Below are 23,833 nucleotides of genomic sequence, written 5' to 3' on the forward strand. Positions count from 1 at the left end.
GACGTGTTTTTCCTTGCCAACGGTTCTCGCCCACCTGCTGTGCGTGGGCAGCAATAAGCCGGAAAAGATCCCCGGAAGGAAGCGCAGGAAAGCCCAATGAAACAATACACGGACACGGCTCCATCTTCGTCGTGCTTGCTGTACAGCAATCTGGGATCGGGCAAGATCCCATCGAAACAGCCGGGGTCGACGATCATAGAAACCGGCATGTATCTGCGCGACTGGCGGAAAGCACTGCGATCGCCCCCGTCGTACCGGATAGGGAACCGCACGATCCGGTTGCAGGTACATTTCACCTGGGTTCTGGCTACGTTATGCGCCTTTCTGCTGCTGGTCCTGTACATCTCCTCGAGTCCGACATACGTGAATGATGTGGCGCCCCCGCCGCCGAACAGTTTTCTGAAAACCACGGTCATCGTGTACAATCACACGTATCCGCTGACCAGTCCCATCGTAAGCAGTGGCATATACTCGTTCCGCATCGGCATCATTGCCGATTTGGACACCAGTTCAGCCCTGTCGAAGAACCAGTGGGGAAGCTTCTATCTGAAGGGCTACCTGAGCTACATTCCTTCCAAGCGATCGGTAACGGTCTCGTGGGACGAGGGTACGCCCAAGGCCCTTCAGTCGGGCTTTGCCCTCAAAGGCCGAGGAATGGAACTGTCGGAGTTGGTGGTTTTTAACGGAAAACTTCTCACGTTTGACGATCGCACCGGTTTGGTGTACGAAGTGGAGGGTGACCGCGTATTGCCGTGGGTCCTACTGATGGACGGAGACGGACGGACAGGGAAGGGCTTCAAGGCGGAGTGGGCCACGGTCAAGGATCAGATACTGTACGTGGGATCGATGGGCAAGGAGTGGACTACGGCGGCCGGTGACTTTGAAACCAGCGACCCTATGTACGTGAAAGCCGTTACGGTTCATGGAGAGGTAATATTGCTGGTCCTAGACATGTGGCCCCGAGAATGACGCATCTTCTTCTTCTGTTGCAGGTCTATCATCTGAATTGGATAAACAATTACAAAGCAATCCGGAAGGCGATCGGCATCGACTGGCCCGGCTACATGATACACGAATCCGGTGCCTGGTCCGACGTCCATCGGCGGTGGTTCTTCTTGCCGCGGCGCTGCTCGCACGAGCGATACAACGAAACGCGCGACGAGCACATGGGCTGCAACTTCCTCATATCCTGCGACGAAACGTTCCAGAGTATTCGCGCCATCGAACTCACGCGCAACGGCATTCCGCCGACGCACGGGTACTCGAGTTTCAAGTTCTTGCCCACGGCCAACGATGAAGTAATCGTTGCCCTATCGACCGAGGAGCTGAACGGCAAAACGTCTACCTTCGTCAGCGCATTCACGATAGAAGGTGAACAGCTGATGGCCGAGACGCGCATCCCGACCGAATACAAGTACGAGGGCCTGGAGTTTATCTAGACAGCTCTTGTCCTTTAAGTCGATTGCAAACTGTAAATATCGCCGGTTAGATCCCCTTGAGTTAGCAGCTCCGTAGTTAGACAAAAACTGTGCTCCTGTTACGAATTACGACATTGATGCTCTTGAAAAAGAACGAAACAAACCACGACACGGAGACGGGGAGACAAAGTATTAGAAGACAGCTTGTCGCAAGTTTCAGTTCCATATCTGTTCAACGCGCTTATCCAATGCCAAAAAACTGTACGCCAACCGCTACAGAGAGCAAGTGTCGGTCCTGTCGGCAAAGCGCGAAGCCATTCCGCTTTTCGACCGCAGACACCAGCAGGAATCAGGTTATCGCTCTGTTGTGATAGTGGCGTTTTGTTGCTCTGTACAGGAATTATGTTTTAAAATAAAACAATTGATACACATCACTACCTAATGCCGGCTCTAAATTTGCTTTTCGCTTCTGAATGTTGCTCTCACTTATCTTTCTCTCTGCTCGCCGTACAAGGATATCAATGCCGGTATCGGCGGGAACGAGAGAGAGAGAGATAGCTGTACTCTCTCGCTCCATTTAAGGATTACGCTTACGGCTGGAATCCCTCGTGCGGTGCTGATTTTGGCTCAATCGTAACAGGCGATCCCATTGGGACGGAGCTGCATTGCGACGGGCCGATGTCGATTTTATCAGGTTAGCACAGGCCGCGGTACGTTTTTGTGTGGCGAATCCGTGATGTGTTATTTGTTGCTCATCATCCTAGTTCACGGTGCAGTGAAGTGCGTAAAGTGCCTTTGGTTCGTTCACGGAAACCTTCCAAGTTGATGTGGAGTTCAGAGTTCCATTTTCTGCCGCTCACGCCAATTACGGATGTGTGAACACATGTTATCAGAGTTTTTGCTCTTAGCATGTAGTCGTGTGGGGGTCGCGCGATTCCTCGTGCCATTCGAGGTTCGAACAGGTGTAGCTCGTTCGATGGTATTTGTCGGCAAACTAGCTTTCATGTGGCGCCCGCATGACGTACAGTGACCCCCCGAAAACCCCACATTGAGAATTGAGTGATTGGTCTCATTTGATGCAATAGCAACTTTCCAGTTATATCCGGTGCCATGCGGAACAATTTGTGGACGCTCTACGTTGCATGACCGGGGCAGAGTGTAAAGCAATTTTCGATCCAAAAATCAATCATTTCTTGGCCCGTACCCCGGATTCGGAGGGCCACAAGGCCAGCCAGAAGGTCAGCGGGCGAAACAGCCAGCGGTTGTAGTGCGAAAGTGGCAGTAAATTGAAATGGGAGCATTAAACATTCTCAATGAGCGCGAACACGCTCAAAGGACAGCAGTAAATATTAACAAAACAAATCTAGTATATCCTGCCTGCCGTCCTTGTGCCCAGTTCCCTAATGTATCTCTTCTGTTAATTTCTGAAAGTTGACCTCGAGGACTCTGCAATTGCTAAAATGTTCCGCGACGCGTCGAAGGCCGATGTGCCACTTTCATCAATCCGTCTGTGTTTGGGGATTCTCGTTGCAGACAAACTCTGCAGGATGGCATGCTTAGGAACCATAACTGCCGACCGGTAACCATCCTCGATACTTGCCAGTCATGCCAGACACGTGGTGCTTGAGTATGAAGCTGAAGACTAAGTTACGTTTTTGTAGTGAGTTCGGGTGGGTTGATGAGTTGCATAAAACTTCCCATCATTCCGAAACACACGGGTCTACTCTTCTCCGTGACTAAGTGGCCGCACTTGAGGCGATGCTTCGTTGAGCACACGACAAATACGTACGTACGACAAATAAACAAGGACATCGGCCGCAGTACATACTCCACGAACGCCTCTTATTGTTTCTTTGCTCGTTTTCATAGTTTTGCTCACACAACGTAACTTTTTTCTTCGATTTTAAACATTCACTGATGGCTTTTCGACGAGATGACCGCAATTTCAAATTGCAATTAGGATTGACTTTCTTTCAAATCAGGGATCAGGTTCCCTGTTTTGTTCTAAACAATTGCGGAAAACGAACCATTTATTGTGATAGGGAGGGTATCTGTCTACTGTTGCTCTTCAGCATTCTGTGTGTATGTGTGTGTGTGTGTTGTCCGGAGTTCGGAATGTCTACAAAAAGATCCTTGGGCGGCGAGGGATGAAGGGTCTACCGATCCACGGACGGAGACGGCGATTGATCGGCGCCAGGCGTCCGATCAAGTAACGGTTCAAGTAGTCCAGTTCCTGCTGCTGTTCGTCCAGTTTCTGCAACAAGTTAAGCACTTTCTGTTCGTCACTTTCATCGGATTCCTCGGAGGCTTCTTCATCGGAATCCTCTTCCGGTTCCTGGTCTTCTTCTTGCGCGGGTTCTTCCGGTTCCTGTGGCTCTTCGGCGTCTGGGGCATCTTCGAGGGGAGCCAACGGCACCGGACCGGCTGGTCTTGCCTGTTGGAAAGCTACTTCCGCGTAAGGAGCTTCCTGATCCAAGTCCGAGGGCAGCTCCGGAGCAGCGTCCTCGATGGCCAGGGCAAAGCCAACGCAGGCAATCAAAACAAGCAGCTGTACCTTCATGTTGCTGAATTGTAACAGAAACTATCGTAATGAAGACCATCAATGGCCCTTTTATAGGCGGAAATATTGATATTAGCTATCAATTGAGTTTGTCTAGTAAAGTGAAGTGTTTGTTTCGCACAACCTGGCTCCTTCGGACCACGTGTTTATCATAGATTGAAGGGAATGAGTCAGGGTTCGATTGAAGATGGTCGTTCTTAGTGGATACTTTTTGTAAAATTCCCCAATATCATTCATAGCAATCTTTATCACAATTTCAATAAAGACGACACGATTTACTGTAGGGAATTCCCATTGCTCTCGACTCAAGTACCGAGAGCGGCCTCAACCTGTACCTGTGAATAATTGATTCCAAACTACTCCCGTGGGCGGCCGTGGTAGGATATCGATTGAACTTGCCTGAACCTTGCCACAAAAAATGCCAAATAACGTAGATTACATTGCTGATGCCTAATGCTCCGATTTGAGGAAGTTACATTTCAACAAGGGATTGTTTTTTTCTGAACATTTCAGGGATATCGGCACACCGTCGGGGGTCGTAGCGTTTCGCACAATTGAAAAGTTACGAAACTATGTTCCAACCAGTGGGGATGGCCGGCTAGTGATGAATGAATTAGTGTGGCCAGAGAAGGTTTTCGCAAAAGTTACCGCTTTTGGCTCGGTCGGGATTATCGATTGGGCTTTGGTTAGAACTTTCGCTTGAAATGAGTACTCCCAGCAGACCGTTGGAGCTGGAGGATTGGGAGTACGTGAAGCAAGGTATTGTCCTGTGGCTCAACAACATGCCCCAAGCGGCCGAGGACAGCTTCCAGAATCGACCCTCGAGTGTGCACATTGTGGCCGGGCATACCTTCATTTCTTTCATGGTAAGTACCTTTTTCCAATCCGCAAGGGAATTCTTCCCAAAACCCTCTTTGGGTAACCCCGCTTGTGGTTGTGGCCTTTCGTATCGCCCCCAGAACGCCGTTATATCATGGGAAACGGAAAAGATGAACGAAGCCCAGGCACGCCTGAGGGAACTGGAGAAGCAATGCGCGGGTGATGTTGGATGGCTGAAGTCGGTCCGCTCGAAACTCTTCGGTAGCAACGTGGCCCAAAAGACGCTCATCGAAAGCCTCGAGGAACAGATCATACTGGCCGACAGCCAGCTGTGTCTCGCTATCCTGGTGTCGCTGAGTCAGGACATCAGCGGCTTCATGAAGGGAGGCTGGCTGTTGCGCAAGGCATGGAAGGTCTACCAGCACACGTACCAACAAATCTACCGACTCTACACCGGATCGCTGCCGACCGATGGGAGCACCGTCCCGCAGGCTCCGATCAGATACCAACAGAATGCGATTCCCGGTGGCCTTGACCTCAGTACGCCGTCCTCCACCGATTGGACGGTACCGAATTCGACGCTACAAACACCGGACGGCGGTTGCGAGTGGTACGCCCAAATGTCCCAAAGGAGGTTCCTGGAGGACTGCGTTGAACCTTCGTTTTGCTCCGTTTTACAGCTCACTGGATCCGTTGCGTAGGTCGAAAACTATGACTTTCGATGCGGCGAACAAGGTTCCGAACGAGGACACAAACTCATCGAGCGAGGTGACTTCCAGCAGTGGAAGCGTGAAGAAGAGCTACACGATGAATTTTGAAGAAATGACCAGTCCCTCGGGAGGTACCAGTTCCAGTGTGGAGTCCCTCGAGGACAATCCCGCGGGGACAATGGAGCGTACGCCAGGAAGAGAACAGCTGACGCTGGATTTAAATTCGGTTAAAGCTTCGCGAGGCCTCGTTTCGAATGGGCATGTCCCGAGGAGTATTCCGGAAACCGATGCGGAAGAAAGGTGGGTGAACCCGGCGAAATACGGCCTCATTCTAATGTGTTATTCGACCCCCCCACCCGCAGACCACTTCGACCGGAGGACATTCAACGGCTGATGGGAGCGATCAGCTTCGGGTACGGCGTGTTCCAGCTGAGCATATCCTTGCTGCCACCGAGTCTGCTGAAACTGATCAGCTTCCTGGGATTCGAGGGTGACCGGACGATGGGAATCGCTTGTCTCAGCTTTTCGCGGCACAGCGTCGACATGCGCGCCCCGCTGGCCACACTGGCCCTGCTCTGGTACTATACCATCGTGACGCCATTCTTCGCGCTCGACGGCACGAACCTGAGACTCGAGATCCAGGCCGCCCAGCAGCTAATTGACGAAACGGCGGAACAGTTTGCTAAATCATCTCTCTTTCTCTTTTTCCGTGGACGGGTCGAGCGGCTAAAGGTAAGGCTCCTGGCACGGTGCTATTGTACGTCGCACGTTTGCGCAATAAACAATGGACTGTGCCTTGCCTTTGTGTCCTTGAAGCACCGTGCCATTACGGACATTGAAAAGAGTCGGGCCCTTTTATAATTCGACAGACTAACATCCCGGAAGCGATCCGGGCGTACGAGCGGGCGTACCGGTCGTCTGCTCAACGGGAAATAAAGCTTCTGTGTCTCCACGAGATCGGATGGTGCCGGCTGATACAGCTCGACTACGGGATGGCGATGCAAAATTTCAAAGAACTCAAGTAAGTGAACCGGCCTCCGGCCTGACAATGGACAATGCGTATGTTAACTTTCTTCCCATCGCACAAAAGGATGTGCAGTAAGTTCTCCAAGAGCTTCTACTCCTACCTAACGGCCATCTGCGAGGGAGCGTTCGGCCAGTTTTCGAATCTGACCCGGTGGCGTACGGATATCCTGGAAATGATAGGCCGGTCCGCACAGAAGGTGAGTGTTTCGTCGTCTCGCGTGTGCTCACTAATGGCCATTTCTGTCTGGGTCTGCAGGATTCCCAGATCGAGAGGTACATCTTTCGGCGCTGCCTGAAGCTGCCCCGAACGTTAGGTGGATCACAGACCAAATTTAGTACCTCGCTGTACTGGAAGTATCTGGTGTTTGAGATGTTGTTTCTGTGGAACGCGCTGACCAGCTGTAGTGTGGAGCAGCTGGAGAGCATATCGGCGGATTGCTCGCAACCGGTCGACGCCTACAGCGAACCGATGTTGGGCGTTTCGCGCCTCATTCTTGGGGCCTGCCTTGCCTGTTTGGCCCGCTACGACGAAGCAATACTGGCGTATCGCGAGTGCATCGCCATGCGTGCCGAAGCGACCGATCAGCAGCAGGACATTCATGTATCCGCCTTTGCGTTCTACGAATTGGCCGTGCTATTGCTCCGTCCACAGAGGGACCCCGATGAGGCCGACCGGCTCGAAGCACGTCACCTGTTGGTGTACGCGCAGCAGAACTTCAAAAACTACGACTTCGATAATCGCGTCAACGTACGCATTCATGCCGTGCTGAAGAAGCTGGATTCATGATCCGGCAGAATGTGCCAGAGTTGAGCAAATTGTTACGTTGGTGCCTTATTTATATTGTTGAAGCAAAACTCACTGTTAAACAGCTCTTTTCTAGTGCGCAAGTATAGAGATTAACAACAGCTTCACGCACACTTGCTGGTCAAGGTACTGCACCGCAACACACGACGGTAGCTACTAATTGTAGGATAAAGAATAGAAAAAAACCTCTACCTTAGTATAGTAGTGCACAAGATGAACTCAAAACACAAAACGCGCGCGGGGAGAGTGCTATAAATATTTTTTAACTCATTACCAAAAATCGCAAAGCCCCAAGTACATTAAAGTTCAACAATCGCCAACAAGATGTCTGGAACTGGAAACAATAAATTTTTATACACTAGAGAGTGTCGCGCAGGATGATCGTTGCTCGTTACCCTGTACCCTGTATCCGCTAAATAGGACAACCAATAAAACAGTGCGTTAATTCCCAACCGCGTTGTTTGATAATGCTGCGATTTTATTTCCATTGTACAATATACCCTACAACAAGTATTTTCATATTTTCTGCATCTTAAGGTTTGTGGTTTGAGAGTGAGTGCAACCCGATGGCCCTTCCCTTTGCCGGTGTCGGATAAAAATCTATCTGCATCTGCAGTGCTTGGTGAGTTTGGAGCGCAACAACAGAATCTGCAAACTGAGCGTAGCCGACGACGACGACGTGCGGACGCGGGCCCGTCTTATCAAAATATGCTATGTAAATGAGATCCATTCGTTTTTAATCACAATGCACTTGTTTAGACTATGTAGTATTTCATACTTCCGCCCGGAACCGGAACCCATGCTATTTGCCAATCACTAGGCATTAGTGTGTCTGTCTTCTTACGCTTTAGTTTTTCTTTAATATCAAATAACTTTGCTGATGTCCTTTGAACAACGATACGGAAAACGTTTGTTTTTACAGCTGACTAGAATCTCGGTCTTCGGAAAAGTCGCATTCTTTCGATGCCATTTCCGGTGTGTTGAGGATAGTTTCAGATAGGACGAAAGGTGCACGCCGAACTGATTTTATGTGCCACTTTCATGCGATCTCGGTTGGTGAAGCAATTCCAATCCGTTAGTTGAATAAATTACTTGTAAAATACACTGTTACTGTCTACGCTTGATTTCTTTTCTTGCTTGTTGCCTTCTTTGTTTTGGTCGCGATAAAGTCTTACGTTTTATCATTTGGTTTTAAATGTCGTTAAATCTTTTCCTTTCCCTTACGCTTCGATGCCATCATGATGTGCCTTCGAAAGTAAATCTCAAACATCAATCGGGTAAGTAAAATGGAGGACTGTGAGATTGTTTTAAAAATGTGCCCGGTTCCCGGTGGACTTCGGGGCCGGTTTGGTAAATTTTAAACCCGGAATATGAGCATCGAATCTATTACGTCCGACTTTTGTTTGGTAAAATGTTAAAAACACCCAAACTGGACATCGCTGTTCGGGAAATGGAACTAATCTAGTCGAGATACAAAAAGTTTAGCTTCTTCCGCGTGTCGGAGTCTCTGGGCAACGCCAGAGCCCACTTTCGCAGTCCGGATAGCACCACGGAACTGACGACGAGCAGTGCTCCGAGCACCGAGTAGACGCTGGGCGTTTCCTTGAAAAACATAATCTGCCAAATGAAGGCGAATACAATGTCGGCCGACCGAGCGATCGCTACGGGGCCGGCCTGCTCGAATTGTAGCGCAAGCGTGAGCAGTATTTGGCCACCGAAGCTAAACAGTGCCAACGCCACGACGAGGAAGCGATCCGTTCCGCACAGTGGCCAACAGAGCGCCCCGATGTAGTAGCACACGATCAGCGTGTACAGCAGGGCGAAAGCGCCGAAGTTAGTCATGATGACGGAAAAGTGTAGCCCCTTGAGGGCACGCAGCAACACGTACGCGTTGGCCCCAAACAGTGTCGACGATAGGGCCGCCACTGGGCCCCAGATATCGTAGCTCGACTCCATCACCTCTTCGTCGACTATCGTCACCAGGTTGTCACCGAACAGGAACGGGGGCTTCGTTATCAACACGACACCAATCAACGTGAGTACGATCGTGATTACGTTGAACATGCCGCAGGACTCGCGCAGGAAGAGGCGTGCGAAAATGGCTACGAATACTGGTGTGGAGAAAATTATGACGGACGCGTCGGCCAGGGGCATGTGGCGAAAGGCGTAGAAGCTGAGCATCAGACCCGTCGTACCGACGAAACAACGAAGCACCAGAATGATCCGCTTACCCTGGGGGAAAAAATTCTCCTCCCGGTAGATGGCGATCGGTATCGAAGGAAGCAGCACGCCGATGAATCTAAGCAAACGATGAAAAAAAAAGTTACAAACGTAGAAGTGCGATCGAATGGGCAAAACTACAAACCTGAACGTGGCCAGCTCAATCGGGTTTACATCAACAAGTCCCTTTACGATGACGGAACAGAGCGAAAAGAAAAAGGAAGAAACCGTGGCGAGTATAATTCCCAGGTACGGACACGAACAGCGCAGCCAGGACAACGAGCGGTGCCGGGTCGTTCCCAGCAGCACACCGTCCACCAGTTGTTGTAGTTCCAGGTGTTCTGGCATTATGGTGCCGTGCAGAACGAGCTAGTAAGTTGACTGCCGATTAGCTAAATCCTTCCGCGTTGGGGCGTTCCTGTAGGACAATCGGAACGAAACCTGTGCCAGTGGCCACACAAAGAGACCCTGAACCCCCGGGGAGCACTTACGCCTGTTTTGGTCTCGCATTATTTCAGCCAACTCGGACGGAACCTACTGGTAACGAGCTCGGACTAAGGCATTAGGCCATTTCTACGAGCAAGCGTTCAACGGGGTCACAGCACATTTACGTGGCACCGTGTGTTTCTGCAACGATTAGCGATAAGTGGGCATCCGCACTGGATTTGCACTCGGTGTGTGTGCGATTTTCGCAGGATTTGCGAACAGAGCGCACAAATGAATGTGCTGTGTGGTTTAAATTTTGCACAATTTTTACTGCCCGATGACAGATGACAGTCCAACACGTTGAAGAGGAAAGGAAGAGGAAGGAGGTAAAACAGGAAGCCAGCAAAAACTGCGTGTCCTTGCAACTTTCCACCGGTCGGACGAAGGATGTATTTTGGTGTGAACCGCATGAAACGGGCAGAACGGGCGTAGCAGTGCTGCAAAAATGGTGATTGACTTTCGCGAATTTATTCTCCTTGTTGCGTTAATTTTAAACACAATGGAACCTTTAATTAATCGTGATGAAATTCGAGTTGAAATTCACCACGCTTTCAAAATCGGTGTGGTGAGTTTGTGCTGCATGGTCTCCTTACGGTCACTGCGCCGGCGCCACTTTTGACAGCTGGCTTTTGTTTATCCATCCAAAACAAAACGTTGAGTTGTTAGCGTTTTCTATTTGCGTTTGCGTTTAATATTTCTTTCTGTTGAATACTTAGTTTCTTTAGTTTGTTTTGAAGTGATAAAGCCCGATTGGGCCACGTTTTGTACGTAAAGGTATGTTTTATTCATTAGCGTGTATACGAAAATATCGATGTACAAAAATACCGCTTCCTGTATTCGCATGAAAGATCGATAGATAGATTGTTCAAAAGCTTTGCGTTTGTGTATTGACGCACATGAATCATGGGCACTCTGAAGGGAATAATCTTTTGGACGTGTACAGCTACGATACGTAGGAGTACCCCGTGCCGGGTGCCGGCGAGAAGTGCATTTTCCTAGCTCCCTAGCGATTATCTACAGTATGATCAACCCAAGTCGGCTATGACCGCGTCCAGATCCGCCTGCAAAGTGCAGCATTCTTCCCGAACCTTGCTGATCTCATCCCTGATTCGATCGACGTTGGCCTGCAGCAGATAGTTGCCCTTCTTCAGTGAAGCAAGCCGACCTTCGTGCCGTTTGACCCTCGGTTCAAGGTTAATCTTCTTTTTCTCGTCCGGTGCGTCCTGAAAGTGACGGGACATCATCAATTTTTACACATTGCGCGATGCACTTGATGGCGCGAATGATACTTACTTCTGCTTCATTTTCGCTTTCGTTCTCACTCTCCGATTCAGACTCCTCGGTTTCGCTCTCCTCTTCGTCCTCCTCCTCTTCGGGTTCCTGGTCCTCTTCCGGTTCCTCCGGTGCAACCTGTTTCGGTTCCGCACTTTCGTCGTCATCTTCCATCTTCATCATCGCTGCCATTTTGTCCACTTCCTTCTGCAGCTTCTTATATTTTTTATTTTCAGCTCTACAAGGAAGAAATGTTAGTTATTCCTACACGTTCCGCCTGCCGGACGGTCGATGGCCAGATCAAAAAGCACTTACTTGAGGGCATACTGGTTGGTTTTCATTGCGTACTTGAGTGCCTGCCGTTCGGCATGCTTTTCCTCCTGCTTTTCTTTTAGTCGCGTCAGGCGAGCCTGCAGCATGTTCACCTCCCGGTTCAGCCGTTTGGTCGCCTTTTCCGCCTTCTTCTCTTCGTCCTCTTCTTCCTCTTCTTCTTCCACTTCAGGCTCCAGTTCCGGCGAGCTTTCCTTTTGGGCCGACTCGGTTGCCCGACGATCATCGGTGATTCCCTGCGCCAAGCCAAGCCAAGCCAACATTAATCATTAATCATTCATCAATATGCTGTCACGATTCACACGTTCGCGGTGTGTGTTTCATGGCACACTCTGTTAGCAAACAGTCACAAACGCCGTGAAGCTTTTAAAAACGGAGCTACTAGATCGCACACAGGGCGCTACTTCGATTGGGTTAGATTAGGTTTGCTCTGTCCAAATGGGTTCTACGACACAACATCTCCACAACCCTGTGTGGTTCATTACCTGCGGTTCGTTCAAGTAGAAGTCATCGTCCGTTAAGCACTGCGATTAAAACGATAGCAACATAGAACCATAATTAGCGCTGCGGTTACAGTTGGGTGTGCCCAGTTCGTAAATTCGTAAGCAACATATTCCAAGCGGCGCTCAAAGCGGTGATGTTGAAGGCGCAAGGACCAAGGGGCCCCGTTTTTCCTTCGGTCGTTCGCCGAGTAGGCATCCTCTGCGGCCACGGTGCTGGGCCCCTAGATTAGTCGTGCGCTCCAGTGCCGTCCAGTTAGTTACATTTGAATCGCATACCAAATGTTAAAACCCCGTTGTTTCGACCGAAACGCCGCCGCTGCCAAAGCTAGATGAACATCCCTTCGATCCCTCATTAGTTGTTTGGTCCCCGTGACCATCCCTTTACCTGTAGTTTCCGCTCCAGTTCGACAATCTTGCGCTTTTGCTCGTCGACCTGCTTGTAGGCCGTGTCCAGTTCCTTCGCCACCGTTTGGTACTTTTGCTCCAGCTGTTTGGACTGTTGCTGCGCTTCCAGTGCTTCGTCCTTGAGCGACTTGATCAGATCACCCTGCGGTCCAGCCAGGGTCGTTTTCTCCTCGCCACTGATCGGATTCCAGCGCTCGCGGGACAGTTCCGCCTCCAGGTTTTGGACGCGCGCTTGGAGCCGCTTATTTTCGCGCTCCATCGCCTCATTGTTGCGCAGTTCGTGGGCCAACATCTGTTTCGTGCTCTGCAGGTCATCGCGAACCTTGTCGATATCGTCCAGTTCATCTTCCTCTTCGTCCGCTGGCGGTGCTTCCATGTTGGCGCGTGATTCCGACTTGGCCAGCTGCTCCTCGAGAGTCATTTGGCGGCGGAACTTGCGTAACCCGCCCAGTATGGGCTTGCTGCGATCGTTACATTTGGTGGGCTTCAGCATGACACCACCCTGGATCTGCTTCAGCAGCTGATTGTGGGCCGTCGCCTTCTCTGTCTCGAAGATGAACTGATCCTTCACTTTGGTGATCGACTTCGAGTTAATGATCGGATGTGACCTATCGGAGGGCCGCGTGAAAGGAAGGAAACAAAGCGAACCATTACACACCATGCGTCATTGTGAGGCTGCTTAAAGATCTAGAGAGGAGGTAGCTATTTTTGGCGAACAATCGATCATCGTGCGGCACACATACAACAAACATAACACAACAGCATTGTGTAACTCTTCGATCGGCCAGATGGTGGACAGCGGACAATCAGGGATCAGGGGACAAGACGAGACATATTAATTGGGCTAAAGGGGGCGTTTTGGGGACTCTTTTCGGACGCAGCTCGCCGTCGTCGGGAGTACCTGTCGTTACAGTCAACGTGTCTCAGTTTCCTTCCCTGCTCTACTTCCTTCATCATGTCGGACCAATCCGGTCGCCGACGCGGACGCCGTCTGCAAGAAAGGGGGAAGATTCATAGAAAAGGGATAACATCGGATTAGTTGTTAGTCGCGGACATTCGACGATTCACGAACAGGCCGAACCCGGGGTGTTAGCGACAGGTGTGGTTTAGTGATTCCGAATCCCGATGTGGTGCGCTGCGCGATGCTAGCAATGGAAGATACGCTCTACAGAAAGAACTAGGAAGGAACTACGAAAAGGACGAAACATGCGATGCGGAAGCGTGCTCCCGGACGGTAACCAATGGCCGGGCTCAGGATACGTGTGCGCTTGTGTGTGTACGTGTTGTCCTTCCCTCCCAGCAGCGGTGGCACCCCGTGCAGGGCAACTTACTTCAGTTTATCCAACACTTCCTTCTGTTTGTCGGATATCTCGCCCTTTTGGAAGTCCGCCGGAGGTTTCATGCCCGGTGGAGGAGGCGGCGGTGGCGGTATATTCGACTTTGGCATCGGCGGGGGCGGAGGAACTGAAAATGAAGTGAATGAATGAAATGATGAAGAGCTTCCGAATTGGTGCGATCCGATAGCAAATTAGCAAAAGAAGGGGAACCACTTATTGCGCGATAAACGCAGGCAACGGAAATAGTGCCCTCGTAATCTACGCAAAGCGGGCCAAAGCCGCGGCGACGGCCATGGGTTTTAGGGTTTTCAGACCAAGGTCGTGTTGTTTTGGGCGTGGGCGCGCCCGCATGGTACTTACTTCGCTTGCTGCTTTCCGACCGGAGCGTGGACGGTTTGTGCGGATAGGCTTCCTCCTTCTTCGGGATGTCCTCCAGCAGGGGCTTCTCGACCTTCTTCAGCTGCACTTCCGGCAGTTTCTCCTTCACCCGTGGTGCCTTCAGGTTCGAGGGTACCTTGCGCAGCTGCACGCGGAAGTTCTTGGCCGGTTCGGGTGAAACCGACCGCTCCTTCACCGGTGCCTCCTGCTGCGGGCGCACGATCTTCTTCAGTGGTGGCCGCACGAAAGTTTTCGGTTCCGGCGAGGCGGACTTTTCCGACGGTGACTTGGACGACGCCTTGCTGTCGGTGTCCGTTTTGTCGGGACTTTTGGTTGGCGTTACCTTGCGCAGCTGCACGGGCAGCTTCGGTGGTGGCGTCGTTGTGGCATCAGCGCCTACTTTCTTGGCGACCTGGCTGGGTTCGGGCTTTCGGGCGGCCGTCGCCGGCTTGGGTGGAGGCGGTTCCTCCTCGGACTCGGTTTCCGTTTCGTATTCCGTACTTCCCTCTTCCTCCTCTTCCTCCTCTTCTTCTTCTAGCTCTTCTTCTTCCTCCTCCTCGTCGTCGTCGGACTCCGGCACCGGTTGCTTCTTGGTGGCGGGAGCCACCGCCGGCGCCGATCTTGGCTTGGCCGGCTCCCTTAGAACCGTCATGACCGGGGTGGTGTTTTTGAGACCCACCTTCTGCTCGGGCTTGGTCAGTGGAGGTGCCACCGGTTTCTTCTGGGCCACCACAACCGGCACTTTGATTTCCTTCGACTGCAGCTTGGCAGTCGTTGTGGGTGCTTTCGTTTCACCATTTTCTTTGGCCGCGGCCGTAGTTGGTGTCGGCTTTTTCACCGTTGCCATGGTTTTAGTTGGGGTTGCAGCACTGACGGCAGCTGCCGGAGACGATTCTGCGCTCGATTTGGAGGACGGTGACGACTCCTTGGTGTCGGTGGCAGGTGTGGGTTTGCGGGCCCACGCCGGCGGAACGTTCTTGTTGACCGTCTCGAGACGGTCCTTCAGCCAAGGCGGGCGACTATTCACCGGCATCACTGGGGGGCAGCGCGCGCAGCAACCGTTTTTGGCGTCTCCGGGCTACTTTGTGTGATGCGAAGTAAAACGCCCGTGACGATGGCCTCACTCACTGTCTAAGCACTCTCTGATTCACTTTCAGTCTTACGATCGAAACCGCGTCGCGTATGACGTTTGACGGCACTGAGTCTTTGGGCAAAAATAAGCATAATTTATTACCGAAAACACACGACAACAACGGTCACGATTAAAATAGATTGACGAGGGCACGGAGGGTGTCCCGTCGTGAAGGGCGCGTCGCGAAATCCCGTGCTTAGATTATCACGAGTGGATCATCATTCGAAAAGCTTCTTTTTGCTTGCTACATTAGTAATGAACGGTGTTTTCGAGTCCGTCGCTGTCGTGTGCCGCTTTCCGATCGTCTCTCGGATTGTGCACTGATCCCGGTGACGTCCGGCTTTGAGGATGGTCCGAAGTACATCCGTCTTTTGACCGTCGGTCATCGGTGCGCAGAGGTGTGGCGGTGTATAAATACATCTTATTCATCGGATGGTATAAATATAAACGTGCCGGTAAATGTACGACAGCCAAGACAACGGTGCGTCGAGATCCCTCGTAGGTCGCAGTTACGTACTGTCCCATAATGCGTCCCACTGGACACGCTTTGCAAAAACCACCTCTTTCCGATTCCGAGAGCCAGAGATCCTCGTGAAAACGGAGAAAAGGAAAATGTCGCACACTTATGTACGTGGCGACGATTATTGACGCCACGAGCTGCGCTAACCATGACTCAATCGTACCGAAATACCATCCGGTAGTAGTGGAATTTTTGATACTGTCCCTGCCGCGCCAGAGCACGCTCGGTCCCGTTCTTGTTCGGGTGCCAAATAAAGTGATAATCTTAACTCATTGCCGCATCTTGTCACAACAACGGGCGCCACGCAAAAGCGTGTGGGAAAAAGTTGGATATTTCGGTCTAATCAGCAGCATTTGGCCACCTCTGCAACTAATCTAAAACTACACTAACCTAAGGATAGCAACCTTCACTTTAACGAAAAAGAAGTTGTGCACGCGCCACCGTTGCCCGACGGGAACTGCAGCGTACGAATAAATGCATTCGACAAATGCACTTCATTAGCCCCACCTCCAAGCAGGGTATTTACCAAAAATGGAACCTCTATAAAAGGGACAGAGTGCTGCACCTTAGCGGCGCGTAATAATTATTCTAACAACCCCTCGTTGATCATCATCTTCGGTAACGACATTGAACGTTCGCTGATGCGTAGATGCTCGTGGTGACCAATGAGGCGTCTCCATGTCTTGATTGGCCGTACAATGGCCATCTAACAGATCTAATTACCCTTCCCTGTCAGGGTCACCCTCAGCCGGGTCTCGTTGTGAAGTGAATAAATTTATTATTTAGATGTCTCAGCGTTTAGGGGTTTAATTTCAGAATCGAAATGTGTCAACAAATGCCACCAACAGTACTTAATGGGACAATCACCTGTTCGTAGGATAGTTTCAACGAAATAAGTACGATTTTCCTTCCTCTGGCTGCGAACGATAGTTGAAAAGTTAAGGTCAAGAGAACAGTTTTGGTACCGCCACTCCTCGCCCACTGCGCGATCGTGCCGAACGTGACGAGGAGCGAAGGTTGCCTGCTGCTGGTGTGATGCTGGCGACTGAAGGCCAATAGCAACCAGCCCATTGCAATAAAACTACTCCGCGGCCATCACCGCCGCGGCCAGGATTAGTTTTAATGTTCCGACAAAATTTAACCCTGGTTCTGACGGGGCCGGCGGTCCTTGACACGTTGGAAGACGATCGTCTCCTCTCTCGCTGAGTTATTGTGCTTTATTGTGATCTTAAAATAAGAGAGAACGCACACAATCGCGCTCATCGTTTAATTAATTTTCCCAAATGACGTCACCGTGGCCATGTGTCTCGTGTGCAATAGGTGTATGTGTGTGTGCGGGTGGGCGTATTGTTTATGGTTTATTCGTTTTCGGTGGCGACGACTGCATTGAGATGTAAAAATAACAAGCCATGTTCTGCGTGTTCCACTAAACTTCATCTACAAGTCTTCGACCGCCATTACGCTGTCGTCTTCGTCGACTGGCGGCGCTGGTTGCTGCGATCGCGAGCTACTAGCCAAAAGGACCAAAAGACGGATGTACGCGACGAAATGTTGAAAATTTCACTCATTTCAAAGTAGGTCAACGCGTCGAATTCCGCCGTCACCGACTGCGACGGGCGTATTCCTTTTGCTCGCACTTTGGTTTCCGCTTTTTTCTCTGGTGTCGTTCTCTGGGCCACAACCCACGTCACACACGCAGATACACACCTTGTTTTTCTTTTACTTTTAGTGAACCATTGAACTGCACTTCGCAGACATTAAAGTGAGCCATCTCGTTGGGGTCGGAAAAGTGATCGCCGCCGTTTTCCCGATCCCTTCGCGATCATTCTCACTCACACACCGACGGCGGGTTGGTGATCTACGCACACACACAGACACAAGTACACATCATTTCGCGGGACGTGAAATTCTTGCGAAAGTGTTGATGAATGCGGGACGACTTTTCTTTCTTTCTTGCCTTCGCTTCGTTACGACACGGAATTTGGCAAACGCACGAAAAAAAGGAGAATGCAATCGTGAATGGAGTTTTGCACACTCCCGATCGCCGCACACACATACACACGCGGGCCTCCTGCGTCACGCGACGGAACACGGCCTTCCCCACTGTAGCTCGTCCTGTGTGACAAGTTATGCAAAATCGACTCGGGGTCTCTGGTACCTCTTGGCTCTTTACTCTATTGAAACTGCTTTTTTACTATTTTGCCCCCTGAAACTGAAGGGCCCCGGGGTGATTTACGACAAACCGCCGCAGAGCGGGAGCGATCTTCGACGACTGATCGGCAGCGGTAGAATACCATCCGGACGAAAGCGAGCGAAAGTGGCGAATTTTCCGAGAGACCTGCTCGACCACCGGTTCGTAATGGCGCATTCTCGCATAAGGTGGTTTTTCCCAATTTTCCCACCAATTTTTCACGATCCTCTCACTCGTGTGCGCTCCGTGCGCACAAGAGAAGCGAAGCTAAATTTATAATCCGATGCGATCCTCTCTCTCTCTGGCTGGCTGTGCATGTTTTGCTAGAATGCGTAGGATATTTCGTGAAAATGAGAGACGTGTTTCCTTTCTCACGATCTCGGTGCCCCCCCTCGCTAATGGGACCACAAGGTAAACACACGCGTAACAACTTTAGGCGTACGTTAGGCAATCGTAGTTTTCTTTCTTTGTTTACCGATCGCGCTATGTCTGGCACGCACGAACTTGAGAATGCTTATCAGCTGTTTGTGCTGCGCGTGAAGATAAACACCATAAAGGGTAGCATTCTTAACAATATAAAATGATCGTAAATTTCACTTTCTTAAGCTTGTCCTGAAGCCCTGTATTTTGAAGGAACATTCATATGAACAACATACCATATTTATCAATACCTCTTCTCATCAACACTAATACTTTGCGCAGGATATGCTAGGAATGCTGTTCGGCAAAAGTCGTTACCCGTCTACCCGATCGGGTCATACATTATTTTTATCGCCGACGTCGGTCATCGGAGAAAAGTGTGGCCACGTTTTGATCTCTTCGAACAGCCTATCACCGGGACATTCCGTGCTCCTAACCTGCCGGTGCCCGAGCAACGTGTAGTTCTGGGCGATGATGCCGTTTCGGACGCCGTATTCGATGAGGGTTTCCGTAGCGGCGAGCATCGTTTTGGGTGGCAATTCCGCTGCGAATGATAAAACAGAGTGATTGGAGTGATTTGACCGCTTCTCAGCCCAACTGAGGCACTTACCGATCCAATCACCGATCAGACAAATTCCGACACTCTTGTCGTTGTAGCGGGGCGCATGAGCACCGACGACATTGAATCCTCGCCCCTGGTATATCCGTCCATCGCCACCGATGGCGAAGCTGTAGCCGATGTCGTTCCAACTGCGCACGTCCTGGTGGAACTTTTGCATCGATTGCATCGCTTTGATGCACTCCAGCTTACTGTTACACGCCGCCGGCTGGTACGAGTGGTGGATGATAACGTACGGAATGGGTCCGGCAAATCGTTCGATCAGTTTGGGGGGTTTTGCGTCCCAGAAGCTGCGATTCACGTACGGCGGTGGGTCTGTTGGGAACAGTGAGCAAAGCAACAGCTGAGCATCATTAGCTAGCCCCGAGCAAGCTTGTAACGCGATCGCGATCGAACGGGGAAGGTTGTGTCTTGTTGTTCACATAAAAAAAGCAACAACGACAACTCCCGCCGCACGGTCGTCTTATCTGTGGCTGCTCATTTTCAGTGAGCTTCTGAACATTTATCTGTTTGATCAGCTGCACTCCGTCACCTAATGTTGGGCACGCCTAATTAACTCTGTATGTGCACGAGCACTTGAGCAAATTGATTTCCTAGTGACGTTCGCTCGAATCAAGCATTCTTTCGCCATATGCAGGTCAAGGGCGTGATAAGATGCAACCGTTAGGCCCCCGGAAACGATACAGTTTGTCAGTGGTGGAACTCATCATATTGTACTATAAATTTTGCTGGCACAAATTATGAACCCTTTAGATGCATTGCTTTCGGGCGGTCGGGCTCCCACGCCTCTCGCGAAGGGGATTTTTGTGAGGAGTCATCGCGTAAAACTCGTTCACAATTCGAACGCTGCTTACCACATGCTTTGCTGTCCACCACAACGTACAGCAACACGCCAACGAACGCACTAATGTACAAACAGAATCTCTTTACCAGCACCATGTTTCGGTGTGTTTTACAGCACTCTTCGGCGATCGATTGTTTCGTTAAACACGGCGACACTGTTCCATACCAGATTTGCAGATCGCACACACGACTCGCAATGAGCTTTCAAACTAATTCCGCGGACACACCACTCCACGCGCTAATCAAACAAATCACTGTCTGCCGTGCCGGGCCGTTACTGTCTGGCGGCTCTTTATCTGCCTGTGTGACGGGTTTTTTTTTCGGTTATTTGCAAATAAACACTCGGTTAGTGTTTATTTGGTTGCCCTTTTTCTTCTTCGGGCCTCGCCGGTTGATAGCCTAATTCGAACGCTGATTTTGCGACACGCTCGCTGGTTGAAACGATACTGCGTTGGTAGCAGCCATGTCACCGGCGTTTAAATAGTGCCCGTAACTAGGAGCGACATTGCACCGTGCGGCTGTGAAAACCACCCCATCGCGACTGATATTGCGAGAGTTTCAAGCGATAGTGCGAGCGCGAATGAAGTCCCCTTTGCGTGTGTCCGAGGGATGAACACCCTTCGCGGGACAAGCAGGAGCACATGAGCGAAAGGGATCGATCGAGGGAGGATCAACGGGTAATGAAGCATCCTTGGTATGTTGTTTTGTTTTAAACCTGAAACGAAAAGCAAACAAGTATTCGAAAATAAGTCTTCAAACCACAGCCTTACTTACCCATTGACCAACCTGTTCTCGCGCTAACGATTACGGACGAACGAGCGATTTCCCGGCGCGTGATTCCGCGGGGATTCACCGTCTCTCGATCGTGGGAGAGTGCCGTGCTCTACGCTCGGATCGGATGGCAACGAAAGACAACCCTGGACACTGGACCAGGTGCGGAAATCCTCGCTTCGATTGATGAGAGCTCTTTCATTCATTCACCAACGCAGACGTGGGCCAATGATTCGGGCCGCCCAAAGTCTCTAGAATGTCCCAACCTCCCGGCAGAGGCGAAAGGGCCGAAAGGCCTAAAGACTCTTTAAACATTCAAACAAACAAACAAACAACAATGATTCGGGCCAATGTGAACTACGATTTGCCAACGCAGCATGACATTTTGTCTGTGAAGGGCTCAGGACTGATTGATAAGCCTGAAATCATATTCTCATTTGTGTACCAATTTTAATACTCACTCATTGATGGTTGACCATTTTTTGGACTTATCTGTCGCTAGTTGTTATCGGCACGGGGCTTTAATGACATTTGTTATCGCGTAATCAAGAAATTAAATGTACGCAGCTACCGTGGTGTAATGAATCATTGGAAATCACATTCTTATCATTGGTAAAGTGTGTTGGGTAATTTCTTTGAAAAATCCGATCTGTTTGAATGTTTACAAATCAGTTGCAAACGGGAGAAGAAGGCGCTATCGTTTTTGTTTGACTGCCGAATACCAGTCGTGCGACGTTTATTGTACGATAAATTGTGCTGAATCATGGTTGAAGGACTTTTCATTGCTTAGACGAAGTACGATGTACTACTGTGGCCGGAATATCGGGAATTCAGCAATTTTAGCGAATAGCCAGAGGTCCCATGATGTTAGGTCAGGTAGGTTAGTCGTAATGCAAAAACAACATGAGGAAGTTGTACTAAGGATTTATCTCTCCACTAATCAAACAATCAATCGAAGACAAGTGGTTCTCGTTATTTTTTGGCCACAGTAGCATATTTATGTGACTCACTCTGTATTACAAACTGATTAGAAATACAAACAAACAATATTAGGTGTACTCAAGTATGAAGTTACAGCATAGCGAAACCGCCAGAGTCGTGCTGTAACTTTCCTCTGTTTCCATCATAGCAGACTACCAGTGCGTGCGGAGTCAAGTTGTTTAGTTTGCCACGGTCATCTTATTGGCTTTAGCGCCTCAGTCGAAGTAGGCCGCACAGCACTTGTTTACACGTTATTTCGCTATCTCTTCCGCGAGAATCCCCTTTTGGGCACGCATGCAAGGAGTGACCGCGTAGTCAACCCGTTTTTCTGTATCCTCCGCTTATTTTCGTTTCCCAGCCTAAAGCGGAAGTGATTCGAATGCCACAATCGTCGACGGACCCTGAGAATGCGCAGCGCAAAGTTACAGGCAGCTCTGGTTAAGCGCCGTGAAGCGGAGCAAATTAAGTACCAAAAGTCGGCGGCCGTCGAGCGTTACTATGACCAGTGGGGCCGCATTACCAGCCGGTTCGAGTCCTGGACCACCCCACAGTACTACCGCGAGGCGGAAGAAGCGCTCCGGAAGCGGGAGGACGACAAGCGCAAAGCGGAAGCCCTTGACACCAAACGGGAACGGCTGAAAGAACTGCTAGCGCGGGAAAATGAACAGCTTAAAAAGGAAATGGACGGTAGGGCACTGTGATCTTATTCTGTTTTTGTAATCTCCCACCTCACGGCAGTTTTTTCTCACACCCACCCAGATATAGCGCGTCCGAAGCCGAAAGCATTGTCGACCGAAATTCTGGAAGGTGTCCGGGCTCGGATACAGAACGCGGAGGAAGCGAAGAAGCGCATCGATCTCGAGGCCAACCTGTACAGTAAATGGCGTTCTGGGGTCGATCGCGATGGTGTCATCATGGATTCGCGGTCACCGCACCAGGCGATGGCCAAACTGAACTGGATCGACCGGCAGGTCGAGCTGCAGCTGCAGGATGAGCAAGATCGCCGCGAACAGCAGGAGCGTGATTTGCGGCTCCACGAAGAGGTGCGCCACCGGGAGGAACGCTTGCTGGAGAAGAGCCGCATGCGGGAACAGGAGATTAAGGAACTGCGCAGCCTGCAGGAGGTGCACATGGCCGAGCTGAAAACGCGCGAACACGAAACGAACGAACTAAACATGTACGAGGTGCGGTTGAAGACGAAAAAGGAAGAGATGGCCAAGGAGTTGGAAGCGTTGCGTGTGTATAACGATCGGCGACGCGATCGTGTAATGGCGATGCATAACTTGAGGCGCATCAAGATGCTGCTGCGCGAGCGCTCCGAAGCGGTGCGCACCGATCTGCGGCACGATCTGCTGTTGTTGCAGCGCATCAGCCTGGACAACCCGGCGGCCACGGATAGTACGGACGGTATCAAGTATTTGAGCCGCAAGTTCCAGCTTCAGCTGGATCTGGAGGTGGAACAGCAGACGGCGATCGAAAACATGTACGAGTCGGAAGCGAAACACAATCTGGCCAAGTGGGAAGACAAGTGGAACAGTGAGGCCATTATCCGGGAGCAGCAGCTGCGCTGTCTGCTCGAGGACCGGTTGATGGAGTTCGAGGCGAAGCTGATCGAGTGCGCCAAACGACAGCGCGAACTGATCGAGGTACGCGAGCAGCACATCAAAGCGATCGAAAATGCGAATCAACGACTGAAGGCGCTAATGTCGGAGAAATCGCGCGATGAGTGTGAAACCTCCACCAACGGAGGGGGTCAGCATAGGGATCGCGATCGGGAGGTTAGACGCCCCTCGACCCAAAGCTCGCAACGAAGCAGTACCTTCAGCAGCATCTTTCCGTTTGACGATCCGAGCTTCGGTGTACCGTCGACCGGAAGTAAGACACGCGACGCGACACGACTGCTTCCGGACAAACGGGGGACGAATGCCGAACCGGAGGCTCTGGTTGTGCCGAGGTTTGGCCGAAAAAAGGTAGCATGGTGTTAGGAGCGACCACAAGTGACAATGTCCGTCCACTGCCATTCGATGGTGAACTCGATATTTAGGAAGCTAGGAATACGCGGTTTTTTAAACAAATTTTCAACTACT

At 50.7% G+C, this 23,833-nt stretch overlaps 6 protein-coding genes across 9 annotated transcripts in view; 3 read left to right on the forward strand and 3 right to left on the reverse strand.

Moving 5' to 3' along the window:
* LOC131211174 (apyrase) overlaps positions 1-1,843 on the forward strand; it is a 1,878-nt gene extending 35 nt beyond the window's left edge. Inside the window, exons 1-2 of the mRNA XM_058204546.1 lie at positions 1-930; positions 993-1,843. The exon at positions 1-930 is cut by the window's left edge and continues 35 nt beyond it. Coding sequence (XP_058060529.1) covers positions 97-930; positions 993-1,439 — 1,281 coding nt within the window. The 5' untranslated portion in view covers positions 1-96 and the 3' untranslated portion in view covers positions 1,440-1,843. The remainder of the gene's footprint in view (positions 931-992) is intronic.
* Positions 1,844-4,653: 2,810 nt separating this feature from the next.
* On the forward strand, positions 4,654-7,740 carry LOC131210189 (tetratricopeptide repeat protein 39C-like). 2 transcript variants are annotated; one of them, XM_058203399.1, is made up of 7 exons: positions 4,654-4,844; positions 4,938-5,407; positions 5,478-5,807; positions 5,870-6,239; positions 6,377-6,528; positions 6,598-6,730; positions 6,790-7,740. In XM_058203399.1, the coding sequence occupies exons 1-7, from the start codon at positions 4,683-4,685 to the stop codon at positions 7,318-7,320; spliced, it is 2,148 nt and encodes a 715-aa protein (XP_058059382.1). In that variant the 5' UTR covers positions 4,654-4,682; the 3' UTR covers positions 7,321-7,740. The 2 variants fall into 2 exon arrangements, with proteins under 2 accessions (XP_058059382.1, XP_058059381.1); XM_058203398.1 differs by having other exon boundaries at positions 4,654-5,407.
* Positions 7,741-7,814: 74 nt separating this feature from the next.
* Positions 7,815-10,283, reverse strand: LOC131209498 (solute carrier family 35 member G1). 2 transcript variants are annotated; one of them, XM_058202583.1, is made up of 3 exons: positions 10,050-10,283; positions 9,704-9,927; positions 7,815-9,637 (listed from the first exon to the last, which is right to left on the reverse strand). In XM_058202583.1, the coding sequence occupies exons 2-3, from the start codon at positions 9,904-9,906 to the stop codon at positions 8,800-8,802; spliced, it is 1,041 nt and encodes a 346-aa protein (XP_058058566.1). In that variant the 5' UTR covers positions 9,907-9,927; positions 10,050-10,283; the 3' UTR covers positions 7,815-8,799. The 2 variants fall into 2 exon arrangements, with proteins under 2 accessions (XP_058058566.1, XP_058058565.1); XM_058202582.1 differs by having other exon boundaries at positions 9,704-9,976.
* Positions 10,284-10,690: 407 nt separating this feature from the next.
* On the forward strand, positions 10,691-23,827 carry LOC131210135 (golgin subfamily A member 6-like protein 25). The gene is made up of 3 exons (XM_058203339.1): positions 10,691-10,818; positions 22,105-22,433; positions 22,506-23,827. Exons 2-3 carry the CDS (start codon positions 22,154-22,156, stop codon positions 23,729-23,731), a joined length of 1,506 nt encoding a protein of 501 aa, XP_058059322.1. The 5' UTR covers positions 10,691-10,818; positions 22,105-22,153; the 3' UTR covers positions 23,732-23,827.
* LOC131210134 (trichohyalin) lies at positions 10,817-15,302 on the reverse strand. 2 transcript variants are annotated; one of them, XM_058203336.1, is made up of 8 exons: positions 14,252-15,302; positions 13,886-14,018; positions 13,456-13,545; positions 12,535-13,162; positions 12,132-12,170; positions 11,632-11,882; positions 11,338-11,554; positions 10,817-11,267 (listed from the first exon to the last, which is right to left on the reverse strand). In XM_058203336.1, the coding sequence occupies exons 1-8, from the start codon at positions 15,300-15,302 to the stop codon at positions 11,070-11,072; spliced, it is 2,607 nt and encodes an 868-aa protein (XP_058059319.1). In that variant the 3' UTR covers positions 10,817-11,069. The 2 variants fall into 2 exon arrangements, with proteins under 2 accessions (XP_058059319.1, XP_058059320.1); XM_058203337.1 differs by lacking the exon at positions 12,132-12,170.
* Positions 18,715-20,525, reverse strand: LOC131210137 (peptidoglycan-recognition protein LB). The gene is made up of 3 exons (XM_058203341.1): positions 20,006-20,525; positions 19,143-19,466; positions 18,715-19,076 (listed from the first exon to the last, which is right to left on the reverse strand). The coding sequence occupies exons 1-3, from the start codon at positions 20,088-20,090 to the stop codon at positions 18,868-18,870; spliced, it is 618 nt and encodes a 205-aa protein (XP_058059324.1). The 5' UTR covers positions 20,091-20,525; the 3' UTR covers positions 18,715-18,867.
* Positions 23,828-23,833: the final 6 nt, after the last annotated feature.

Source organism: Anopheles bellator, chromosome 2 (genome assembly GCF_943735745.2).
Source record: "Anopheles bellator chromosome 2, idAnoBellAS_SP24_06.2, whole genome shotgun sequence".
Taxonomy (NCBI): Eukaryota; Metazoa; Arthropoda; class Insecta; order Diptera; family Culicidae; genus Anopheles; species Anopheles bellator.